Below are 24923 nucleotides of genomic sequence, written 5' to 3'. Positions count from 1 at the left end.
CTCAGGGAAATGGCAAGCCAGAGCAAATCCAGTCCTTCAAAACTTAGCATGAAGGCACCAAAAATGACACTTCTAAACCATTAAGAGAACATCACTAATGTGAAATAATTTCAAACAGCTAAGCCCAACAATGGATATAAAATACCTACTTTTTATGTTTCGACACTGGCAAACAATACAAAATATTAAGAAATACAGAATGCAGACTGTGCTTACTCCAAGGGGAAAATCAGCACCAGCAAAGGGGAGATGGGGGAAGAAGTAGCTAAGAGTGAGGAAGAAGAGAGTGAAACAGCTCTGGGTGATAATCACTGTAAGCTTGTAGTACTGTGACAGGGCCAAACAGACCACTGCAACCTTTAAATGGATAACTGAGGCAAAACTGGGTAAGTGTGGAGAAAACAAATGATCGAATGATTCATTTATCTCTACCTGCTTTGAGGGGAAAATTAAGGTTCTTACACAAACACCTTCAATCTAAGGAGAAAGACAGCGACAGACCTTGTTGTGGTCTATCTCAACTTTTACAATAAAATCCACACAATTTTCCAAATGTAGAACTGTGGTCTACCAGAACATCTATTCTCTTGATGTATCCAAACAGTGTTAGGTGGCTGTGGTGTGTGGAACATACTACAGCCTGAGACCAGAGCAGGGGCATTGGCTTGTCCAAGGATGAGAAGCAGCGAGAAAAATTGTTTAGAAGAAAAACCTGTAGTTTCTACTTCCAGTGCATAAATTCTTAGCAATGATTGGTGTCCTCAGACTTCTGCTTGTTGCTTTTAAAACCTTGCAATTGAATTACTATTGAATTACTGCTTATTATGAGAATAGTCCACTCAACTAGTCCACCAATTTGTGCAGAAGTATCAAGCAATATATAGGATATGTAAACCTTTTCTAGATTATATTTTTCACTTTTAAAAACTGTTCAGGGACAAAGGTAAGTCAGGCATCCTCTTACAAGGATGCACAACTGTATACAATCATCCAAAAAAAGCATTCACAGTCTCTTTTCAGTTCTAGAAGTAATAGAGGTTTTTCAATTCAGTGACTTGCCAGGAAAAAACTGAACAGATACCTATTCCTTAGGATAATCCTTGAGAACATCCAGAATTCTTTCTTCTTAATTTTCCTGGATTCAACAAGAATTTCAATTTTCTCACCTAGCTCCTTAGTGAGCAAGACTACAGGACTACTATTTGAGTGCAATGTTTTTTGCTATTCACATCTCCAGAAGCTTAGAAACAGTTTCAGCAGAATCTCTTTCTAGGAATGTATAGTCCTCTAGATTAAACCAAAGTATGTAGTGAAAAAAACCAAAAACCCAATGCTTTTCCTTTCCTCATATGAAGTTCTTTACCAGAAGCAGCTCATTTCTTGCTGAACTGCTAAGTTTTTCCTGACATGTTGTCAGATTTCATCAGCAGATAACAACAGCTGATTGTGAAAAATAAGACTACATATTAAAAAAAAAAAAAATAATCACAAATTGACACCATGTAATTTTGACATGTGGCAGCCACATTTTCAACAGTCAGGAGGAGAAAAAACCCACAAAACCCACAAGCAACCCACATCACTGTCTTTAATCCAGCATGTTCTATTTCAAGCAGCACGCTCTTGTACGACTCCAAAATGAATAATCGACGTCGCCTCACAGATTCCTCCTGAAGTGCTTTTAAATGAGTACAAAAAGATTTGCTACATGTAGTGGAGCAAAAAAAAGGTTAAGCTGGTCATTCTAAAACATAGGTTACCTGGGGTTAGGCTGAAACAGAATGTTTACCTAAGAGTTCAAGTGGGAAATTACTGTATGCTTTGTCCATAATAGAAACTTAAAACAGATTTTTCTTCTAAACAGGTGCAAGCTTTATAGTAAGAGATTTTCAACAAGCTGGAAGCCACCTGAAATAATTAACATTGCCAGTAAATGGTAATCTTGTTGGGGAAAAGTAAAGAGACTCTAGATAAAATGATACTTAGTTACACACACGTGAGTTATTCCACCTGGAGAACATTCAGACTCCTGAACAGGCAGTTTAAGGATCTCAGAGAACACATAAGAAATCTACAGTGAAATTTTACCTATATTTTTCCATTGTGAGAAAGTCAAATGCCTGGACAGAGGCATTTTTGCTTTCTATTTTACGTAAACTATGGATTTATTCCTGCTGAAAGGAACACCATTCTCATTGGTAAAAGCAGCTATGCTGCTTTCTACTTTCATTTTTTTCCCATCCAACAAGCATATAATGTGGGGACTGAATTCTAAACTAGCCTTATTGTGACTTTAGGGGAAAAGGTACATACAGTAATTTCCATCCCCTTCCACCAATGTCAACAGCCATTCTCAGGCTTTTTAGATTTGTCCTTATGAGACTTGATATTTTCAGCTTTGCCCAATATATAACACCAAACTTACAATACTGCAATCAAACAGACTGATCTACCTAAACTGTAATTCTGGATGATTTCTATTTGTTCAGATTCAAAGCCCCGAAGAAAGGAAGCACACACATTTGAAAAAAAGATTACCAGCTACAATTCAACATCACAGGTGGCTACAAAAAGACCCCTAGGAATGACAATTAAGGGAGAGGCTTTTTTAATGATGAATATTTGATATTATTTACTTGCCTTAAATTCTCCAATTCCTGTTTCTTCAAAGGCGAAGAAGGAGGAGCTGCAATGAATTTATCCCCTTCATGACTTTTATTGCTAGAATAAAAACAGTGTATTACTATAATAGATAATTTTAAAAAATTCTCAGTGTATTTATTCACTCCATTTAAAAGAACATAAATTCTGCAGCTTAAAATAGAGGGAGTTGAAGTTATTCACAGATTGAGGCACACACTCTTATCCTAACCATTCCATTTGAGAAGGAAGAAGTGGGACACTTGCTGGAAAGGATTTGACTGACAGACCAAACAACCCACACCATTCTTCACAGCCTTGAACTATTTTTGAAGTTCAGTGTAGGATAAGCATTTTTAACTGGAGGGACACAGAATTTGCTGCATTTGTAGCTTGTCTCCTTTTAGCCTGTAAGAAAAGCAGTAAACTAGTTTTCTCTCTAGACCTCTTAAAAACTAGTTACATAAATACTCTAGAAAGATAACCCACAAAATGCTACAGCTTCCTTTAGATTTCTAGCTTCCCTTTAATACAAAATGTTTCTTCTATTTTTTTCCCTTTCTCCAAATAAAATCCACTTTCTTAAAATTACACCTTTTTTTGGGGGGGAGCATTTGGGGAGTATTCATTCTATTTAAGAAGTATGAAACTTCACCCTCCAATAAGCTGAAAGAACTTCTTGGAATGAGAATTGAAGAGACAGCTAATGGCGATATCTTGGCAGTGAGAGACACCAAGGTCTAGAAAAAGATTTAAAAGAAAATTCAGAATTGAAACTGAATCTGTCCACTTAACAAGAACTTAATTTATGAGTTTCATGACTCTCTATTACAAATAGGTAAGATAACTCCAACGTTCAAAACATACAGCAGAAATCTCCAAGGAATTCATACTCAATACTGCTGTAGAGTACATACTTCATGCCTTTACCAAAAATTAGTTCCAAAAAATACCCTTAACCACTAAAAGCATTCACTCTTTTCTTGTGAATAAGAGAAGAATCTGCCTTAAGAGTCAGCTTGCTCAATTAGTGGATTTGCTTTAAAACCATCCTGTTCAATTAGTGTGATTTTCTTCAAATGCCTTGTATGTTTTACTGTTCTCTCACAGAGGTTCCCTTGTCAGAAGGAACAAATCCTTAGAGAACCTTTCAGAATGTGGCACAGAAATTCAAGAACAGCCTCCTTTGTTGGATATTTTGAAATTGGCAATGACTACTGGAAGATATGAGGGAGTCCTTTCTTTAGCTTTTTTCAGCTGAAGAAGCATCTGGTTTTGAAAGTAGAAGGTAGCAAAGGATCTTCCCATAGAGGGCATGTTTTCCTTTCCTCACTCCAACAAAAATAAACAAAAACCACCCCAACAGAAAACAGAAAAGGAGGTCTTGTCTGAATAAGGGCCACCATTTTGTTTTCATTATTGCCCCTTAGTGAGCCCCAAAAGCTTAAAAGTGAAGTCCCATTTAAACCAGAGAAGCTTCATCTCAGTGGGCTGCATATACACTTGCCAAAGAACCTCCAACCTCAGTAAAGAGAAAAAGAAAAAAAACCCTACAACAACCAACCAAACAAAAATAAAAACCCACAACCACCCTTCCTCCCTCTGACTTTTATAAATCATTTGGTCACTTGACAAGAGAGACTGTAATTGGAAAAACAGGATTATAGAGAGCAGCTTTCAAATATTGTTGCAAACAGTAACAGCCACTGACCCCCAGCCACAGACAACTTCAGAATATATGAGGATGCACCTTGTGCCTACACAACACGGTATGTGTACAGTAAATCCTGCCTTGTGACAAATGCATCTTCTTAACATTTATCTGTACTCAGGTCTGACAAAACCACCGTGTTTTTTCATTACTCTCTAAGTAGTTCAAGTTCTACCACAGAAACTTTTTCCAGATGAAAAAGTATTTTAACATTTACCCTCAAAATGGTCTTTAATGAAAGTGCAGACTGTGATCAAAAGTTATTCTTCAAAAGGAAGTCCAGAATATATGAGATGATGCAATAAATTAAACCACCTTCCTTTAACATACATGCCTACAAATTACTTTTTCTGAGATTTTATTGACAGAAAAGATTTTTCTTAAATTCTTTTCTGCAAAATATGATTTATTAAGCAATAGCTCCATGCTGCTTTCCTACTTACTTTTTAAATCTAGTTTCCCATTTTAATGCAAACACAACAAAGCATACTAGGGCTGATGAATGTCAAACCCAATCATGGGGAAATGTTTACAACTGAGTTTCCAGACATTCAGATATATATTGAATCAAGTACATGGCGCACGTGCGCTCACACACAAAATCACTGTAACATGAAACTTCACTTACAATTAGAGAAATACCAATATGCCCAGCAGGAGGGTCTGGGAAAACATAACATTTGCAGCACAGAAAAAAAAAGATGGCCAAGGGAAAAAATAATTTCACTATCTAATTTAATAAAAGCTGATAGGGACAGGAAGAATCAATTCAGTATTTTATTCTTAAATTTAAACAACAAGCAGCTAAACAATTTCCTTGAACATACCAGCCTTATTAAGAGAATTTACAAATATGTTCTGTTTTTCTGCTGACCAAACAAGGTAAATCACAGACACAGACCGTCGGCACAGAGTTCCTCTGGACAAAAAGAAGGGCTTATATTCAATTCTGTTTACCTGCATGCTTCACTGCTTTCAGTGTTTTCTGTATTTCCCCCCAGCTGATTATTAGTTTTTGATCCATTTTCCTGCTTGGGCTCCTGTTGATCTTCTGGCAGTAGCAGCAAGGCATTTCTTAGACAAATTGCTGCAAACTCCATGCTGGCTACAGGTATTGCTGAGGACTGCCCATCACTTAAAGAGACACAGAAGTTGACCAATAAGTAGCAATCCTACTAAATGAAAAATTAAAGCAGAGCTCCAAAAATATCTGAATGCAGAGAAAACTTCACCCTAAAAATGTTAAATAACATTTTAATATACCAAATGTAATTTATTAAGATGTAGTATCTTGTTATCTTTACATATTGAAAATACATCACATGCCCAAATAGATTCACTAGATTTTTGGTTTCACTTTCTGAAGTTTTACAGCAGAGCAACTAGAGTCTTCCTGCATTTTTCTTAAGGGGATTACTGAAAATATATGTTTTTAAGTAAGAAAAAGAGGACAGATTCAGTTATCTGAAAATAAAATTTCAGATAAGTAAATTTTAAGCTTTAATGCTCATCTTACTTACAATAAACACACAGTTAAGCCCTCTGCTGGCTTATCACAGAGGAGGCACAAAATGATGTTTAAGACTCACCAAGCATTTTAGCATGCCTCTCTCTTCACTACATAAATGAACAGTTATTCCACAACAGTTTTAAAATCTCTGATAAACAGATATATATCCTTAACAAAGCTATAAAAACAAAATAAATAACCCATAGAAAACATACTCACTTATAAACAACATTCTGTATGGACTGGGATGCTAGGACTATCTTACGGTGGTAGCCTTGACCTACTATTGATTGCACAATTCCCTTTTTGCTGGGAAGACCTTTAGTCTCTTGTTCTGATGTCTAAAAGGAAAAAAAGAGCTTAAATATCAAGGCTATTGAATGAGAGCTTGACAAAGTAAGTGAAGGCTGAAAGAAGACCTTGAACCCTGCTAAAATATAAGAATAATGGATACAGTTTTAAATCTAAAGTACAATGAAGGATCAGGCACCTTCTATTGTCTTTGTGTTGCAGAGGGGTTTTATTGCACACAGTGTAAGCACAGATTAGTTCTGACAGCTTGTCTGATAGCCTACTGACCTAGTTTCTCCTCTGTTTTGAAAGCAAAAGAACAATGAACCAAGTCATATTAAAAGAACTGACAGGATATCTAAAAAGAAATAATTTGATCTGCCACATAACATTCAGACTTGGCACTGTAACGCTTGCCATCTTCTCTCCCTGCTTACACAGCACTCAAAAAGCTCTTTGGAAAAGCTGCTCCCAAACTGTTCCATGGGGAGCACAAAGCTGAACAACAACATATGCAAAGATACATTAAATTAACTTGTTTAATGGATTGTTGAGTATGCAGACACATTCTGGGGGTCAAATGAACTTAAAGTACCCTAATTGTCAGTCCCAAGAATTATCTCTACACCATGTTTACTGAGGTTTGTTTGGCTGTTTTGCCATGAGCCATCTTAACCACATTGCTAAGTTTAGTGAGTCATTAAGAGTTGCAGTTTTAAGAAAAAACTTATCCTAAATCTGAACTTTCACAGCAGTCATTTTTTCAAAAATTTATCAGAATCCAAAAATAGGCTGACATAGTAGCATAGTAGTAAAAACATTGAAATGGTAGCATTTACTGCCAAATAAAAAATACATACACTAAGTTTGGATATGAAGCACATATTTCAAAAAAGGTGTTTGAAATGCAGGTGTTTAAAAGGGAACCTTCTTCCATTCATATTTTATGCTTACAAAATAGTAAAGTGGGTGAAAATTAGCTTCAGTGAAATTGCTTTTCTGCATGGCGTTCAGAGCATAAATAAGAATCCATGCTTAGATATAAAGGAATACTGCTGCAAATTGAGTTACAAAGGTCAAATTGAACATATTATTGGCTTTACGACCTCACTTGTCATGTTGCAAATTTAACAATTTAAAGATAGTTTCTCTTTGCCTTTAATATTAATAGCATCCAATTTTTTTTTTTTCTTTTAAGATTACAAATTTAGGAAACAAGCTGGTCTTTTTACATGAATTCAAGCTCTGGTATACTACACATCATCATAACTATACAGGAAGAAAGTCTCAGGAACCTGGCATAATCTACTACTTTGGCTAGTCTGCAGTAAATAGGGATACCCATAAGGATCTGTATTTCCCTTTTCCAGACTGCTAAACAATATCCTTGTAAATGGAATCCTAGCTTTGGATTTCTGCCACAAAACCACTAATCCACTCTCATACTCAGCTTTTCACTAGAGATGATCAGATGTGTCTTCTTTACCTATTTCTTGCACCCAGTAGGATTGCTACAGAAAATTGCAAAATTAGTATGAAGAAAGCCATTCTTCCTGCATTTGCTGTTCTTTATAAAACTCAGGCAATCTGACAACAAGCAGCACATAGAGAATCACAGTCAGTTCAGTTTTGACCCAATACTCTTGAATCTTCAGTGCTCTGCCTCTGAAATTGGTATACAAGCAAACCTCTGCTATAAAGTTGTATCTTTCTTATGTTCTCTGAAATAGAGATACCAAAATATGGAGTACTATTCAAATTCCCAAAGGAAAAGTTATTAATTTTTGTAATTGGATAATGTGCAGTAAATAAATGTACAGAGGCCAGCCAGAGAGGAAAAACAGAGAATTGAAGGGTGGGGGGAAAATAAAGTGAATATAGCTATTTGCTCAATTCATCACACACATCCTGTGTGAGGAGTGAAATGGGCATACTGTGGGAATAACTGCATAGGATAATGCAATTACAGATTATATCATCACTCCCCCACACTTAAGGGGTGAATTACACTCTACTTGATTCCCTGTATCTTAATTTCACAGACATATTATTTAGATGCAGTTTTTTGTTCCTGTCCTCAGCCCTCTGAATTTTATCATATGGGTTTATCCTAAGCATACATGGATCAGCAGGTTGAAAACAAGATGTCCCAGAGGACATGCAATATGCCTGCCATCAGCAGGTTTCCACCAACTTTGCCAGGAGAAGAAGGTGAAGACTTAGCAATTAGAGATTCTGTTTCCCAGCAGGTGTGATCCCAACAGCTTCAGGATGGAGAAGGCTGATCTCTGCTTCCTCAGCCTCTGTCACTTTCAGGCTACCCACATGACAAAATCTCACCCCACTTAATCTCTAGTGGACAATGAGTGAGGAAACAATGAAACTTCAGATGATCTTTGGCTGCATGAAGAGAAAAAGACCGTATGCAAAGAGTTCCCTTCACCTGTTGCAGCTCCAGATTAAACACGTAAAAATACATATACACAAGAAATAATTAATCTGGATTTACAGAGGTGTTACAACATTACAACATCAGGCCTTCAAAATACACAGTTTTAAACTCTAGGTATTAGTTCTATCTTTCTGTAATCACATGCCATTCTTTAGAAGAATTTTCCAAATCTACTTACCCCTTTATTGGCAGCAATACAGCATTCTGCTATTCTCAGCCACAGACGAGGGTTTGAGTGATAGACCTGGACTGCCTCAATCAGGCATTCAAAGGCTGCTAAGGGCCTCCCAATATGCAAGAGCTGAATTCCACAGTTATAGAGCAACTCGTATCGTTTGTTAGTCAGTAGTGTACACATGGGTCTCCCTGAAAATTTTTTACCTGCAGCAAAGGATTACATTATATGTAATGTATATGTGCAGCTCAAGACAGCACAAAACTAAGAGGAAGAAGGAAGCTGTGAGAAACACCCCAAAGTTACCAAAAACCCCTCTCACTGCTGAAATCCACTAGCCTCTCTCTGTAAATTGCTTTAATACCAGAACTGATTTCAAAGACAAATTAATTGTATTCTTAATGAAGATTGAAGTGCATTAAATGCTAACCTCATACGTTCCTTATCACACATGCTAACTGTTATACAATAGTACTGAATCCCAGATTTGTGAGAATACACATCTACACACATTCCAGAGAATACAGATCCCGGAAGAAAGCCACATTGCTGTTAACAAGCATAAAACACTTTCTGTCTTCACATTAATACCTAAGGCTACACTAGGTCCAGGGGAGAAATGGGAAAAAAAACAACAAAATGCCTGATAGTGAGTATATTTTAAAGGAAACAAGAAATGAAAACAATTATAATTTCATCATGAAATGAAGACTGAGTGATGAGGCCCTCTATAGTCAGATAGGAGAGGTCTCACATACACAAGCCCTGGTGCTGCTACACTTAAAACACAACAGCAGCAAAATACAATGTGGATCTGGGACAACACAGAAGGGCATTAACAATCCAGGAGATTCCTGTAGTGTGTTTATGATTTCCTTCTCCAAATGTTGAAGGACCCAATAAGGACAGGTCCTATACTGGACCTCATTCTCACCAACAAGGAGGGGCTGGTTGGGACCATGAAATAGTGGAGTTAAAGATCCTTAGGACAGTAGAAGTATGCTCACTACACTGGACTTCAGGCAAGTAGACTTTGGCATCTTTGAGGGTCTGATTGGTACAATACCATGGGATAAAGCCCTGAATGGAAGAGGAGCCCGAGAAAGCTGATTAATATTCAAGGATCACCTCTCCCAAGCTCAGGAGTGATGCATCCCTACAAAGAAGTTAGGCAAAAGTGCCAGGAGGCCTCCTGAACAAGGAGCTCCTGGACAAATACAAATAGAAAGCCTACAAAGGGTGGAAGCAAGGACCAGCAATGGAGGAATACAGAGAAACTGAACAACCAGGGACCAGGTTGGAAAGGTAAAGCCCTGACAGGATTCAATCTGACCAGGGACATCAAGGGCAACAACAAAATCTTCTATAGATATGTTGGTGATAAAAGGAAAACTAGGGAAAGTGTGAATCCCCTCCACAAAGAAACCAGGAGACCTGGTTACTCAGAATATGGAGAAGGCATCCTTTATGCTCTGATGATTCCACACATTGTCAGCAGAACTATAAATAACCTATGCAAAATAGGTCACAAAAACTTTTTTTTGTCATACCTCCCTAACTGATGGACAAAGTTTATAAACAAGAGAGAAGTAATTGTCCTAGCACCATGGTACATCACGAAAAACAGAAAAATAAAGAAGATATTTAATCATCATCATGTATTTCTGGCAACAGCAACTACATTCCTACATCAGGTTATCATCAAAATTCTCACCCCTCTTACCCTGCCCTCCACAAAAAGACGGAAGGGGAGTTTTGCTGATAATTACTCAAACCTTCTGTTCTCTATTCCTGAGACTTGCCAACCCCTCTTCCACCATCTGTTTTAATCTTTTGCTTACCTGGATCCGAGCTACCCGTTCCCAGCTGTGCACATGCATTATCATTTTCTTGCAAGGCTTTTTTAAAGTAAAAAATTCCTAAATTGTGCTTTCCCATTGCAAAGTGGATGCAGCCAAGATTGTTCCAGAACATACACCTTAAGCATTCACCTGAGAGAACAACAAAAGACCATTTTCAGGAAGTGAAAGTTGTTGCTATGCCCACAAAATGCTCCAACCACTTTCTGATGGGTCAGCATATTATGGCAGTCTATGAAAGATGTTTTTCAGTGAGATGTTCACGGGTGACACTGTTATATCCAATATGACATACACATATATTTATACCAACTTAACCATACAAGCAGGAAATGCACTCTTCTTCCTAAATATATGTTCAGGTAACACTGTGAGAGGTTTTTTCTAAATAATAAAGGACAAAAAATTTAACTTGTCACTTATTTGCTCGTGACTGAAGTTTTACAGGGTTAACATGGGTAATAAAGACAAAAGAAAAAAAAAACACCCTAAAAATCCAAATAATCAGACTGTTAGCAAATTAAACAGACATGATTTTAGTCCTAGCCTAGGAAGGCTACTAAATGAACAGTATACTGTGCAAAAAAGCTAATGCAAAAAAGTTATGTGACAGTAAAATTTTCAAAAAATTTTAAATAATAAAGAGAACTTTAAGCATAAAAACTGCCAGAGAGGCCTCAATTCTAGATCTAATAAGTTGCCTTTTGTTTCATTTATTGATTAAGAGACTCAATCATGAGCCTTGCAAATATAACACAGCTTCATAAATCCATTTTCACAGACAATCCCAGCCTTCTGTAGAAGAATGTTCAATGAAAATCACTACAGTGTTGTGTGAGAGTACGAGAAGAAAGATGAAACACATCCAGCATTATAAATCCATGACTTTCAGGGCTGACACTGTTAAGTGATCATTAATATCCTTAAAATTGCTATCAACAAATAGTCCTATTATACTAGACACTGAAGTACCTGCAGGATAAAGGGTTTTTATTTTACCTGTTTTCATGAAGCCTGGATGTTCGGCAATGTTGGCACTGTTTAAAAGTTTGACAGCTTTACGGTAATTGCCTCTCAAATACTCAAAATTACTCTTAAGAAAGAGAGAAGGAGCTGACTGTGAAGGAGAAAACAATAGTTAGTTATGTCTTGGTTGATGATTTCTACTGCTAGTGTTATATCACTTCACAAACTGGCTTCTGCTGCCATTTAAAAATAAATGGGTTTAGGCCATGCTACTTTCAAGCACTCTGTCATGAATTTTAGGGAACCCTGTCATGGAAGTGGCTGAGAGCAAAGGATCTCTAACCTGTCCTCTAATACCTTCCTCCTCACACCTCCCCACCCTGCAGAGTTCCTTGTAGTCTGGGATCTTCCAACACAGACCTCATGATCCAGAAGGCTTTCTTTAAACTTGCTTTCCAGCAAGACATAAGCCTCCAAAAAATGTCAACAAAAAGGAAAAAAACCAACTCCAAAAAATGGCCACATATCCCAGAATTAATCCTTTATAAATTGGTTTAAACTACCAATTACATCAAAGTTTGTAATATGCAAAACATCTATAGTAAACTAAAACTTATTTCAATTATAAAGAATGCTGAACCTGTTTATGATATAGTTTCACTGTTATTTTGGCACCACAAGGCATATCTTTTTAGAAACTGAAAAGAGCACAAATAAGAAAATTCTACATTAATTCCATTTGCACAGATATTATAAACTCAACTGACTATAAAGAATTACTTCAAACATCCACCTTCAATAAGAACTTTTCTTGTAAAGAACATTGTTGTTTTTCAAATCTAGATGCGTTCTGTATCTTAAAACTGAATTTGGCAGTCTTAAGAATACTTACATTCCCAGCTGTATTCATAACAGACTTGATCTCCCTTTTGCATGCTTTTAATGACTTCATCTGGATATAGGCTCTCACCTTATACTGTTAAAAAATTAAATTTGTTAAATAATACACAATAATTTCTGCAGGTTTGCAAGACAAACTGTATCTAGATATTTACTGCAGAATATTTTATATACATTTTAAAAACAGGTAGCAAAAAGCTATTCAAAAAGTCTTCACAAAAAGAAATTTTATTCAGACTTAAAACACCACATTTATAGAGTTTGTATTTACAATAAGGAGATGAACCCTTTGTTCAATGGCCAACAGCTGCTCCATATTCAAATACAGATATGAGCACTTAAAATGACAAACTAATTAAAATAATCCAACATCTTAAACCCAGACATTTACCTACTAAACTGAAGGTAAGTGAATGCTTATAGAGAAGTACTCTGATTCTTCACATATTTTTCATCAGAACAGTACAGTGAAATAAAACCTCAGCTGATTTAGACTGTTGGAGGTTGAACAGACAATTTCAATGCAGCAAACTGCCATGTAAGGGACTGCCATGTCAGGGACTGAAATGGTGGTGATGGGGGGCAGGATGTCAGGTCAGTATTTCCTGTACATGCATCTTACAAAAAAGAAGACTTAGATAAATTCATTTTTTGTTTTACAGCAAGGAGAGAAAGCATCATAATTTGGGCTGAACTGGTTTTGAAGGAGATGACACTCAGATCTAGAAAACCCTTGAAGAAATATTCTTGTATAAATAACATGCAGACCCTTACCTGATGTATCTTAGATTTAGCAACTTCTATTAAAGCTCCACTTTCAGCTTTTTGATTGGAGGAATCTTTATTGGTATTATTACCTGACTGTCAAAAAAAAAAAAAAAAGGAAGCATTACTGTTAGTCACCTTTTAAATTCAGTTGACAGATTCAACTCGCATGAAGAAAAATAAGGATTTAATAGTATTAATAATAATATTGTTTGAGTATTTAATATATACCAAAATACACACATATATATATACCAATATATACACAATGTGTATATATACCAAAATATATACATCCCACCAGAAACTAACTTGAGTTTAACAATCAAAACCCACAAACCACACCAGCCTTTGAAGAGCTGAATTCTGTACTAACATTAGTGTTACACTATGTTGCTCTGCAGTTAAGAAGAATTCTTTTGCCTAGAAGGATGACATGCATATTCTAGAGTACCTCTTTAATTCTTCCTTCAGTAGAATTACTATATACTTAAAGAGAGAATATTTTATCTAAAGTGTGACATTCCATCAACAGGAAAACACTGAAATGCCATCTCTTCACTTCCAAGCTACCACTGATTCTACTGATTTTTCCAAAAGGCATATGAAAGATTTCATCTGAAAGTGTGCCTCATACTTTCAGATACTGGGTAAAAAAGATACTTAATTTCCTATCCTATGCTGTGCAACTCAGTTCCTCTGACACTGACTTCCCTTTCAAACTTAGGGTCTCATATGGTCATAGTCAAAGACAAGCAATAGTTGACCCAGGAGACAAATGTTTTTCCAATGCAAGTCTCTGACTGAAGAAAGACATTTTAGCTCCCTGGAGTAAGAAAAAAGGGTGAAAAAGAGGGAATAAACAGCTGTTGTACACAATTAACTCAGTCACTAAAATATTTAGGCTGCTGTCTAAAGTTACAGGTGATCTAACATAGTCTTATAATTCCAAAGTCTATCAAGATACTAATTTTGGACTGAACTAAAGCATACTTCTGATAAAGATTTAAAAGCATTTGTATGATTTTAAGCTTACCTCATTTTTTCCATTCTTGCTGTTATTGTTGCCCTGTGAAATCATTTTTTCCAGAACAGCAAGCAGATGCAAGGCTTTCTCAGCTTGGTAAGTTAACAGGTATAAGTCTACAAGCAAGAAGCACACAGCCTGGGCAAACTTCTCTTCTGCAAAAAGCAAAGAAGAAAAATTTGTTTTACAGCTCTAATACCAATACCTCCAAACATGGATGGAAAAAAAACTACTGTAAAGTGCCATTTATGCAACATTATGAGAAAAATCAATATATTACATAAGAAAAAAAAAACCAGCCATGTCCAACCCACAGCTAAGTACGTGCACTGAAAAGAAAGCTAATTTATTAAAATAGCATCAGCATGAAAGTACAGACTAAAGACAGCTTAACAAGTATTTCATGTTCATAGGTTCTGAGAACTGATTTAAGTAGATTAGCACCAAAGTTGCAGCATCCAAACAGACAGAGCTGCATGCAGATGTAGAATCCCACAGACCTCAGAAAGATTCTGTAAAACACATCTGTTTAGCTGACTTCACAGAGTAAGTCCCAATTATGCATATTGATAACTGGGAGGAACTGAAGCAGGAACACAGCAGCATTTACTTAACTTACTGAGACCCACACACATACATCCTTCAGCCTTCTCACTTATAAGATTTAACAAGGATTATGAAATTATTTTGTGCAACTATAGTAATGCTACTACACAAGGTATCATAGCTTACAAAAGTTGCAGACTTTCTATTCAGATATAAGTACATACAACTATGTATTACCTAATAAAGGTATTTAAAAATGAGTTCCCTGAAAAACATATACCCACCTGTGAAGTCACATGATGACTCAAAAAAAATTAAATTAGATTTAAAATAATTTCATTAGCTTGTACATTATTATTTAAGTTGAAAGAATCCACTTCAGTTTCATAGCACTTGTCTGCTAAAGCTCTCTGAAGCACCTTCCCCCAGATTCGTCTGTTGTCCTTGATATAAGTAAAACATTCTTCATTTCAAACCCTACCGAATTTCTTAAAACCATATTAGACAAATTACAAATGACTTGTCTGATAGTGAAAAAGACTGAATTGTCTTTCTGTAGTTCTTGAATGGACAAGATTCTTCTTTCTACCTACATACCAAAAGGCTCTATGAACTGGTACAGCTTCTCCCCAACAGATATAGCTTCAGTATACTGACGGAGATGGTACAGGATAACAGCTTGATTGTAGTACAGCATACTGTTCTCAACATCATCCAAACCATCCATTTCTTCAACAACAGAGTGAACCTGAAAAAACCCCACTCATTTCATTAAACTTTCAGTACCTATGATTTTAAAGTATCAGGTATTTTAAAAAAAACCTCCAAAGCTATGAATTTCTCTAAAAGCAAATTGTAACTTACTGACCTAATAAACTTCATTGTTGCTATAAATTAACACAGCAAAAAAAAAGGTACAATGAAATACAAAATTATCAATTGAGAAGTAAAGTAATATTTTCACTTTTTTATTATTTCACAAACTATTCCACATTAAGGAATTTTCTACCGAAAGAACATAGCAGGTCCTTCTATTGTTATACTCTCAGAGCAATTTCAACAATAGTTAAAAACACAACTACAAAAACTGTCCTACAAGATTAAACTGACTCAAATGTTTAAAAGTAATGTTACTTTCTTATTTTGTTAAATCTACGGGACAAGGGGCAGAAGCTTTACTCCCACTTCACCGAAAGACCCCACCATCATTAATGGTACTCAAAATCAAGTACCATGTCAATACAGTTGCATTACCTGGTTTTTCAGCTGGTTAAGGGTTTGTCTCAAATTGTCCGTGGTAGTCTGATTACTTTTACAGAACTCTGCAACAGCAGTATTCAAAGTTATTTTGTAGTCATCTTTGTTTATGTCTTGAAGGGTATTTAGGTGTTGTAAACAAGCATCATAGTTTCCAGCCTGTAAATCGCACACATACCAGAAACATGCATTAGAAGATAGTCTCTCCTTTATCAATACAAGTGAACTAAATGTGTATACACATTTCATTATTTATGCAGATTAACATGGATGAGAAGCAAGTCTAAATGTTGAAGCTATATCCAAACTTCAAAAATAATTTGGTGGTGTAAGGACAAATTAAGTAGCTGATTACTATTAAAAGATGTTTCCATGAAAAGCGTTATTCTCATTTCTCTTATCATATTAAGTTTCAAGACTCTGTTTCCTCAGTTTTCATAATCTTTCCCCATTCCATTAACACTGAGCAGCTGCAGTTGCTTACACAAGTTCCAGCCCAACATTTTATGTTCAGTCTTCAGTTCATCTGAATATATAGCGATTTACAATTTAATCTACAGAAGTTAGCTCAAGAGAGATTGGAAAAAGAAAGTGTCACCTTCCCAGAATAGGTTTAAGAAACATTTTTACAAGCCTTAGCTGTTGGATGAAGTATTCAATCACCTAGGAATGCCTAAACAGAAACTAGGAGCAAAGCATGATGTTCCACTGATGTGTGATCTAGTGGAAAAATCCCTTTCTTTCACCACAGGAGGACTTTAGTGGCATCAAGGAATGAAAGAGAAACTCCTCACTCATTAAGCCTAGATGATGCTTCATTTTAAACTGCTGATTTCCTACACAAAAATAATCACATTCACTTCTTCCATATCAGAGTTACTTCCAATATGGTCATAAGCAGATGCATTTCCATCTCTGTCAATGGTTCACACTCAAAAGCTAAGCTCTGGAGTACCACCCTCCACCTACTCCTCCTTTTCAGGTGCTGTTCCACAGAGCTTCTCCTGGACTGCTGAATAATTTCCTATTAAGGGCAGAATACAACAGAGAAGAGCTCTGGGGTTCTTCTGCTCTCCCCAGGAAAGCTGCCATTCTACAGCTCCTTTCCATGGAACCACTCCAGTTCCTTCAGTCTCCCAGGCAGGCACGGTTATATAACTTAGAGAGACGTAGCAGGACACTGACACATTTTCACAACTCTAAGCACCAACAGCATGGATTGCCTTCTGATCATGTGCACGAACACAGGAACTTGCAGCTCAACTGCTGGCATGCTCTTTAGTTGAGACAGTTCATCATCCAGTGGTTCTCTTCCTGTGCTCACACTTGGAGCTTCTCTTCAGTAGGAGCTTCCAGATCACAGCAACAAGGCTTCTAATCATGGCTGGACTACAAAGCTCGAAGCTTTGAATGCTCAGGTTATTTGGTGATGTTTTTCATCAGCTAACAGTCCTTTATGCCACTCTACTAGACAGGATCTAGACTATAATACCCAATTCTATAAGAATTCTGTCAAGACTGAAACTGGGCATGTAATATGATAAAGCAGGATGCGAGGCAGCCCACAATGCTATCTGGAGCTACTCAATGGCAAAAAATTGGCAAACAAGGCATCAAATTAATTCTGCTCACATCTGTTGCCACCTCACGCCATGAACTCAGGGAATTCTCAAAGCAAGAAAGAACTTGACAAGATAAACCAAATACACTGGACCAGGATAAAAGTAAAGATGAAATCATTAGCAGATCAAAAGTATTTTAGACATTTAGATATGTGGGCAAGGATCAAATGCCACTGATTAAAATGTTATTGAAAAAGAGTAATTGAACTAGACAGCGTTCAAGGAGACATCAGGGAACAACACAGTGTTAAGAACCAACCATAGGCACTTAATGTAGCAAAATGAGTGAAACATAGAAGTACTGAGTGAAACATTGAAGCAAGAATCTCAAAAGACAACACTTAAATTCTTCACTGATTTATTTCACAAATTTAAAACTGAATTTAAAGCAAGGCATTTTGGAGACAGAGATATAATTGAAAGGAAAAGCAATTATACTTCCTGTCACACTACATAAAAATAGGCAAAATACAAAGAAAGAAATAAACTGAAAGACCTGGTACCTGAACTTTAACACAGAAGAAAAAAAATCTTCCAAGAAACACAAAACAAGTAGTAGATACTGCCTGTAGGTGTTACACATTCCAAAATGTTTTATTGCAAAGTGACAGGACATTATACAACACTTTTTGTGAAAGAATATAGTATAGCATGATGCTGAAACACAAGCGTTTGTTTCACTGCTGTTTTTTAAACACTAACATACCATTTTTAGCTTGATGTGATTAATTCTTCCAAGAGATCATGCATTCCCAATGCTGATGCAGAAGAGAAGCCTCATATAGCTTTTAAGGTTACTAAGTTTTGAGAATCAAAATTAAAAGTGCTCTTGTTCAAGTATCCTGTTCAGTCTTCTCACATCCCAGCAGATAGAAAAGGCATGTGCTGTCTTTATAACACAACTAGTGCTATTTTTGAACATCCTCTTAATGCATTTGCAGTTGTATTAAGAAAACAGGAAAAACAATCACACAATCCCACTTAGCAGTAATGTGGTAACTTAGAAGTCTCAGAGTCTGACTTTGTCTTACCTGAAAAGCTTGTAATGCACTGCTCGACAATTCCTTTTCCTGATCAGTAATCCCAGAAGTACCTGCTCCTTCATGTTTTTCAGTACCTTGATCTGTAAAAGTGAACAGATTACAACAAAGCTTGCAAGTGTGATAACAGCTGTGCAGCTTAAAAACTTTGTTTCTTCCAGTCTTCAAGGTCCTCCTGCCAACACAAGTAATTTTCTAGATAACTGTAGCAGTGTCCCTACTACACTACCTATATCCCAAGTTACATCTCCTACCACAATATATCAAGTTATTCTGTACTCCTAGTGAATTCCTCTCCATGAAATGTAAATTATGGTGCTCAACGAACAACCAAAGTTAACTGACAACCCATACATTTTAGATTTCTCTTTAAAGCTGCAACCATACACTAGGATTGTCTTATTTTGCTCAAAAGTCAGCAGTGAAGGCCATACATCATGAAATATGTACCACAGTGGGTTAGATGAAAATCCACAGAAAATCCTGTATAGTGCTTCCTAAACAGCAAGCAAGGAATACTCTAGGGTGCAACAAAAACCACAGTAAACACTGGAACTTCCCCACAGCTCCCTACTTTGGAAGAATATCTCCCCAAATAAGAGGCTGCACTTGAACCATCATTGTTAATAATCACTGACAGATCTAGTATATTTTTTAAAAAACCACTCTATACTTTTGTATTCTTCCATATACTCCATCAAATGCTGTCTGGTGATTATATTGCAAGGCACAAGCACATGCTGCCTGCTCACTTTTTCAGCCTCACTCCAAATCTTACAGATATTCCTTTCAATCACATCTCTTCCAATGTGAGCAGGAGCAGTTTACTCCCCATCTTCCTCACATTTTTTCCCAGAATCTTCTCCAGTTCTACCACACCCTTTTCCAGATTAGGACAAGAACAACACGTAGCAACTATGATGCTGGCCCCTTTATGCATTTATATAGCAACGTAACAAGGTTTTAATTGCCTTCAATTTTTTACACTGAATTCCTAATGATTTATGGTGCAGTCACTATTGAGCATATTTTCAGAAAGAAGTCTACTAAATCCTTTTGTCATCATGTAATTAAGAATTCAGTGAAGTTGCATTAAAAAGCACAGTACACACATTCCATGTCAAAGAAGCTGAAAAAACCCTCCAGTAAGCCCTTCCTTGTGCTGAACACAAACTACTGAGAAAAAATAAAACAACCACACAACCACCACACTGGAGGAAGTATTTCTAGGAGCATTAATTAATGTGCTAGAACATACAAAAATAATTTCATGTTTTTGAAACAAAGACTTTATAAACCAGCAATGGTTTCTGCTTCTGCAGAAAAGTATTTCTTGAATTTCACAGTGGAAGATCTGCTCTAAAACACGTTTTGCTATCTTAATAGACTATGTAGGCTATGTAAACTCAATGCCTGCTTTCTCTTCCCTGTAATTCAGAGATATAATGCAAACTCCACTCACTGTTCACTTTGAACAAATGAAAACACTTAGCTCTGAGCTCCTCTGCAAAATCCATTCCCCATCACCACCAGTATATCTGGATCTTCTACTACTGACCATGAAAATTTACAAATATTGGACAAATGACAGTCATAAGGGGCAGTCAAACCTCAGAAGATTAATCATATAATATCCTCAGTAAGAACAAAACAGACTTAGTAATCTACTAAGTTTGTGCCTGTTGCTGGGAAATGGTGAGATTCCTTCCACCTACAATAATAATATTGCCCCCTGCAAATGAGTAAGAATTGTAAATATTTGGTTGGGACTTTCATCCAGCATTAAGATATCAACAAAGTAGCGATTTTAAAATCTCAACAAATCTTACACCGGCAAGAGTAACCCACTCTCACTTGGGCAAAATTCAGGGTTCAGCAATTTCAGTACTCTGGAGGGATGGACCTTCAAGGGCCTACACCTGCTATGAAATCTGACTGCATAATGCATTGATCAACACCATTTGCACTGCCTTGTCCTTCAAAGGAAAGGCAAAAGAGAAATTTAAACCACAAAAAAGCTCAGAACATTTCTGATGTGCCAAAAGCTTTCCACAGTGAAAGAGGAAAGGAACAGGAAGTACCTCTGCTTCAACCTAAATATAGCATAGATCTGATTCCAGCTCTAAACCTTGTGATTATACAGATGAACTAAAAGCTCTTACTCTTTAGAACAGCAGCAAGTAATCAAATGCATCTTCCCTCAAACTTTCATGCTAACAGTGGCATTATCTGTTTTACTTGCTCAGCATGCCTGTCAGATTGTGCTGGTAAAGGTAACCACAGTGCAGAGCCTTGAGGCTCTAAAGCTTTTGAAGCTGATAACACTTAATCTGATTAGATTCCTCACACACAGGTTTACCTAGCAGAAAGCCATCAACTACCAGGTACATTACTGATTATTGCCTTTGTATGCAGGTTTGTAAGACCAGCGTCTCAAAGGAAGTCTGAATTCTGAAGTAAAATGTGTTCAGTGAAGTGACAGATAAATCAAGAGATACTTGTCTAAGGTCTGCCATAAAAACTACACTTACATAGCTTGGTTGATGTAATTCCTAAGGAAAAATCAGGACAGGTCTCCAAATTTCACTCTCTCTAAACTTGTTGGTACATTAAACAAACACAAACAAACCCAAAACATAAAATGAAGCTGGGGACTACTTTAAGCAAAACCAGAGCTGTCTCTGTAATCCAATCAACTGCACCTACTAGCACTCAGTAAACAAAGCAGGCTTGTGAAACCTGAACTGGAAGCTTATCAAGTAAAAGAAAAATCCAGCTGATGTAGTTCACAGTATAGCTCCTTCCTTTGAAAAAAGTGTGACAAAACACTTTGGCTACTCTGTACCCTTTCTGTCCAAACACACCTGAAACTTGTTAAAGACCTAAAAGCCACTCCAGACTAATGTGAGACTGCCATTGTTGTTTAGACTGGGATCTACTGCTTCAGCTGATCTTTGCTATCAGAGATCCCTCCAAGAGGAGTCACCTGAAAGCTGGCTGGCACAAAGTACTGAACAGAACCCACCAATTCCACTGAAGTGGCAGGGGTGGCGGGGAGGGAGTGCTCCTGTTCTCTTGGCTGCAAATGGCTATCCCAGTGCTTGCAAATAGAACTATTACTTCCATGTTCCTTGAAGCACTTGAAAGTGAAACAGGTAGGAAACTTGTTCCCTGGCAAAAGAAACAGCATGCCTTGCTCACTTGGGCCCCCTGACCTCTGGCATTCTTGCAGAACTGCACGTGGTGTAGGTAACACACGGCACACCAGTCATCTCCAATGTGCTCCCATCTGTACAGCAGCCACAACTATCAGCTGAAATATCCAGAGCACTGCAGATTCTCTACTTCACAAGTGAGATAACTTGATTAATCTCTGGAATTTGTATTTAAATATGGACCTGTTTGCTCAACTTTTCATTTGTCCAACTTTCATGAGTACAGATCAACTCTAACACTAAAACTTGTGTAGGTTCATGATGAGGGGCAAAAGGGGCAACCTCAAAAAGGATGTAAAAATCAACTGCTCAGATTTTGATCTGGAGGAAGCTGCTGCACTGAGCTGGAAGTTAAAGAATCAAGCCAGGAGTTATCTTCCTAGCTATCAATCCTGGGGCTGAGCAGCAGCAACACTACGTCACAGAGGCTGGTTTGCTGTGTACAAGCAGGAAGCTGCTCCTGCTGGAGAGGGTGCATCATGGTGGACAGCAGAACTTCAGGAAAACTGTCTCTATGGCAGGAGAACAAGGAAAAGTATGAGACTGCCACCTGAAAAGGAAGATTGCTCTCCTCACAGGCTCGCTGCCAGAATTTCATAAAAGCAACAAAAGTCACATCTCCCGCATACACATACCTGAAGACACCTGAGAGTGACTGCAATCATTATCCTTCCCATACCTGCTCTCCATTTCTCCAAGGACTGCTGTTCCTGAGCTCTCTTGTTCCTATGCCCTGCAAATTACATCTTGTTGAACACCAGAGCATCTCTGGCAATATTTTTGATTTCCAAACTCTTCAGGCAGAGGGATAATCTCTTTCTTGAAAGGGGAGGAATCTATCACATGACTCTTGCTCCAAAAGAATTTTGAAGGGTATGAAGCCCAGCCACTGTCCAGCCATTACAAGATAACAGCTGTGGCACCAAGACTTATGTTTTAATTTTTGTATGAAGCCCTTCACTACCAGTATAGCTACAATAGGCTTCTTTGGTGGTGTGCAATAAAAAACAAACATTTCTCAGTGGAAAGCTACCTATAGCTCACTGCCATGAACAAGTGCAGCATGTAGAATATCTTGCCATAGCTCACATCTTTGATTCATTTGGCACATACTTTTTAGAAAGTAAAACTGAAAAGTTCCTTCAACACTTTAAAGAACATCAACAAAAAAGTATTAAAAACTTGATGCCAATATTTTAGCAGTCACTTACAGTTCTTATAAATAAACATGTGATAAGTTTTGTAAACATCACTCAGTGCAGTATACTTATTTTCCCTGTAATTTTTTTCCCAAATACTGAAGCATTTCATATTTAGTATCCAGAGGAAAAAATGCTTAAGGTGATTTTAAATAATGCTCCCTCCACATGAAAACAACTAGGAAAAAAGGTGACCAGAAACAAGACCAGAAGGAATGGCATGAAGCTGCGTCAGGGAGGTTTAGGTTGGATATTAGGAAAAGATTCTTCATTCAGAGAGTGTTTGAGCACTGGAATGGGTTCCCCACCTGGCACAAGCCCAACAGAGTCCAACAAGTGTGTGGAAAACACTCACAGGCACATGGTGCAATTCTTAGAGATGTCCTGTGCAGGGCCAGGAACTGGAATTTGTTAATCTTTATTGGTCTTCCAACTCAGGATATCCTACACTTCTATTAAGCAGACCTACACAATTCTAAAAGTAAGGCTTTCCTCCACATCACCCTCTTCTCCATCCCCCCAAGAGCTGACATCTGACAGGATGACCTTTCCTGCAATGAAGACTTCTTGCATGATGGGGAGTTGTACAGGAGATGGACAAGCAGTAGTTTAGCAGTGCTAGACAGCAACTGTATTTGAGATTTATTCTGTCTGTTTACCAGAACATGGCTTATGTTTTAGCCTCGGTGATTTCTCTCTGCAGTGTCTGTTCAGGCCTGAGTTCAGTGAGGACGCACTCATCCCCTGAAACCAAAGCAGCATCCCTGAGGGAATCAGACTGCCCTCCAGCGATTAAGCAGCACCACCAAGAGTTATAACCTCCCTCGTACCTCCTGCACGCCCCAGTTTAACAAAATAACCCAGAAGCTCGACTTCTGTAGGGGTTATTAAGCTCTAAGTGACACAAACACACAACCCCCCCTCCCGGCCATACGGACATAGGGCCCTCCCCTCCGAGCCCTTCCCGGCCAGGAGGGGGCACCAGCTCAGCGCCGCTTGCCGAGGGCACGGATGGCCCGGTGCGCACACGGCCCCGCCGGTGACCCGCAGGTGTCACGGGGGCCCCTCACACGGCCCCGCGCCCGCGGGCACTACCTCTTCGGCGGAAGGACACGGCGCACAGCCGCAGGGGCGGCTTTCCCCCGGCGGCGCGTGTCCCTCCGCGCCGGGCGGTGCAGGCCGGGGGCGGACACGGCGGGGCCGCGGCCGCTCCCCCGGCACTCACCCGCAGCCTTGTCCGCCGCCATCTCCGCCTCGGCCGCAGCTCCGTGCGGGACCGCGTAGCCCGAGAGCGCCGGTAGTTGTCGAGAGTCCCCCGCGCGCTGCGCCACAGGCACTGCCCGACCGCCGCCGCCACCAACCGGCCGCTGCCCCCCGGCGCTACTTTGCCGCCGCTGCCCTGCGCGCGCCGGGCCCGCCCCGCCGGTTGCGCCGCCCGCCCCGATTCGCCCGCCGCTTCCGGGTTCCCGGCGCACCCGCGACGTCCGGCGGTTGCTGGGGCACCGCGGATGTGACGCCAGGACGCGGCGGGGGGGAGGGAGAGGCGAGCGAGGCGGGGCCGCCATGAGGGCTGCGGTGCGGCGGTGCGCGCTCCTCCCGCGGCACGGAGCTCGCTGGCAGCTGCCGGCCGCTGTCTCGAACGGGGTTTGTCCTTTCTACCCCGGCCAGACGTGCCGGCTCTCATCAATGGATGTAAATATCTAAAGGTGGGGTGCCAAGAGGATGGAGTCAGGCTCTGCTCGGTTGTG

The 24923-nt window shown here is 38.6% G+C and overlaps 1 protein-coding gene across 2 annotated transcripts in view; it reads right to left on the bottom strand.

Annotated features, from left to right (window-relative positions):
* Positions 1-24663, bottom strand: part of CNOT10 (CCR4-NOT transcription complex subunit 10) — a 32746-nt gene extending 8083 nt beyond the window's left edge. Inside the window, exons 1-13 of one of the 2 annotated variants that reach the window (XM_054642030.2) lie at positions 24401-24663; positions 18753-18844; positions 16097-16258; positions 15440-15590; positions 14306-14451; positions 13279-13365; positions 12497-12580; positions 11638-11755; positions 10621-10770; positions 8783-8985; positions 6081-6202; positions 5309-5485; positions 2641-2721 (exon numbers count right to left, since the gene is read on the bottom strand). In XM_054642030.2, coding sequence (XP_054498005.1) covers positions 2641-2721; positions 5309-5485; positions 6081-6202; positions 8783-8985; positions 10621-10770; positions 11638-11755; positions 12497-12580; positions 13279-13365; positions 14306-14451; positions 15440-15590; positions 16097-16258; positions 18753-18844; positions 24401-24422 — 1595 coding nt within the window. In that variant the 5' untranslated portion in view covers positions 24423-24663. The remainder of the gene's footprint in view (positions 1-2640; positions 2722-5308; positions 5486-6080; positions 6203-8782; positions 8986-10620; positions 10771-11637; positions 11756-12496; positions 12581-13278; positions 13366-14305; positions 14452-15439; positions 15591-16096; positions 16259-18752; positions 18845-24400) is intronic. The other variant, XM_054641778.2, reaches the window with a different exon arrangement.
* Positions 24664-24923: the final 260 nt, after the last annotated feature.

Source organism: Agelaius phoeniceus, chromosome 1 (genome assembly GCF_051311805.1).
Source record: "Agelaius phoeniceus isolate bAgePho1 chromosome 1, bAgePho1.hap1, whole genome shotgun sequence".
NCBI lineage: Eukaryota > Metazoa > Chordata > Aves > Passeriformes > Icteridae > Agelaius > Agelaius phoeniceus.
Note: the sequence above shows the minus strand (reverse complement) of the source record. Positions and strands in the feature narration are given on the sequence as shown.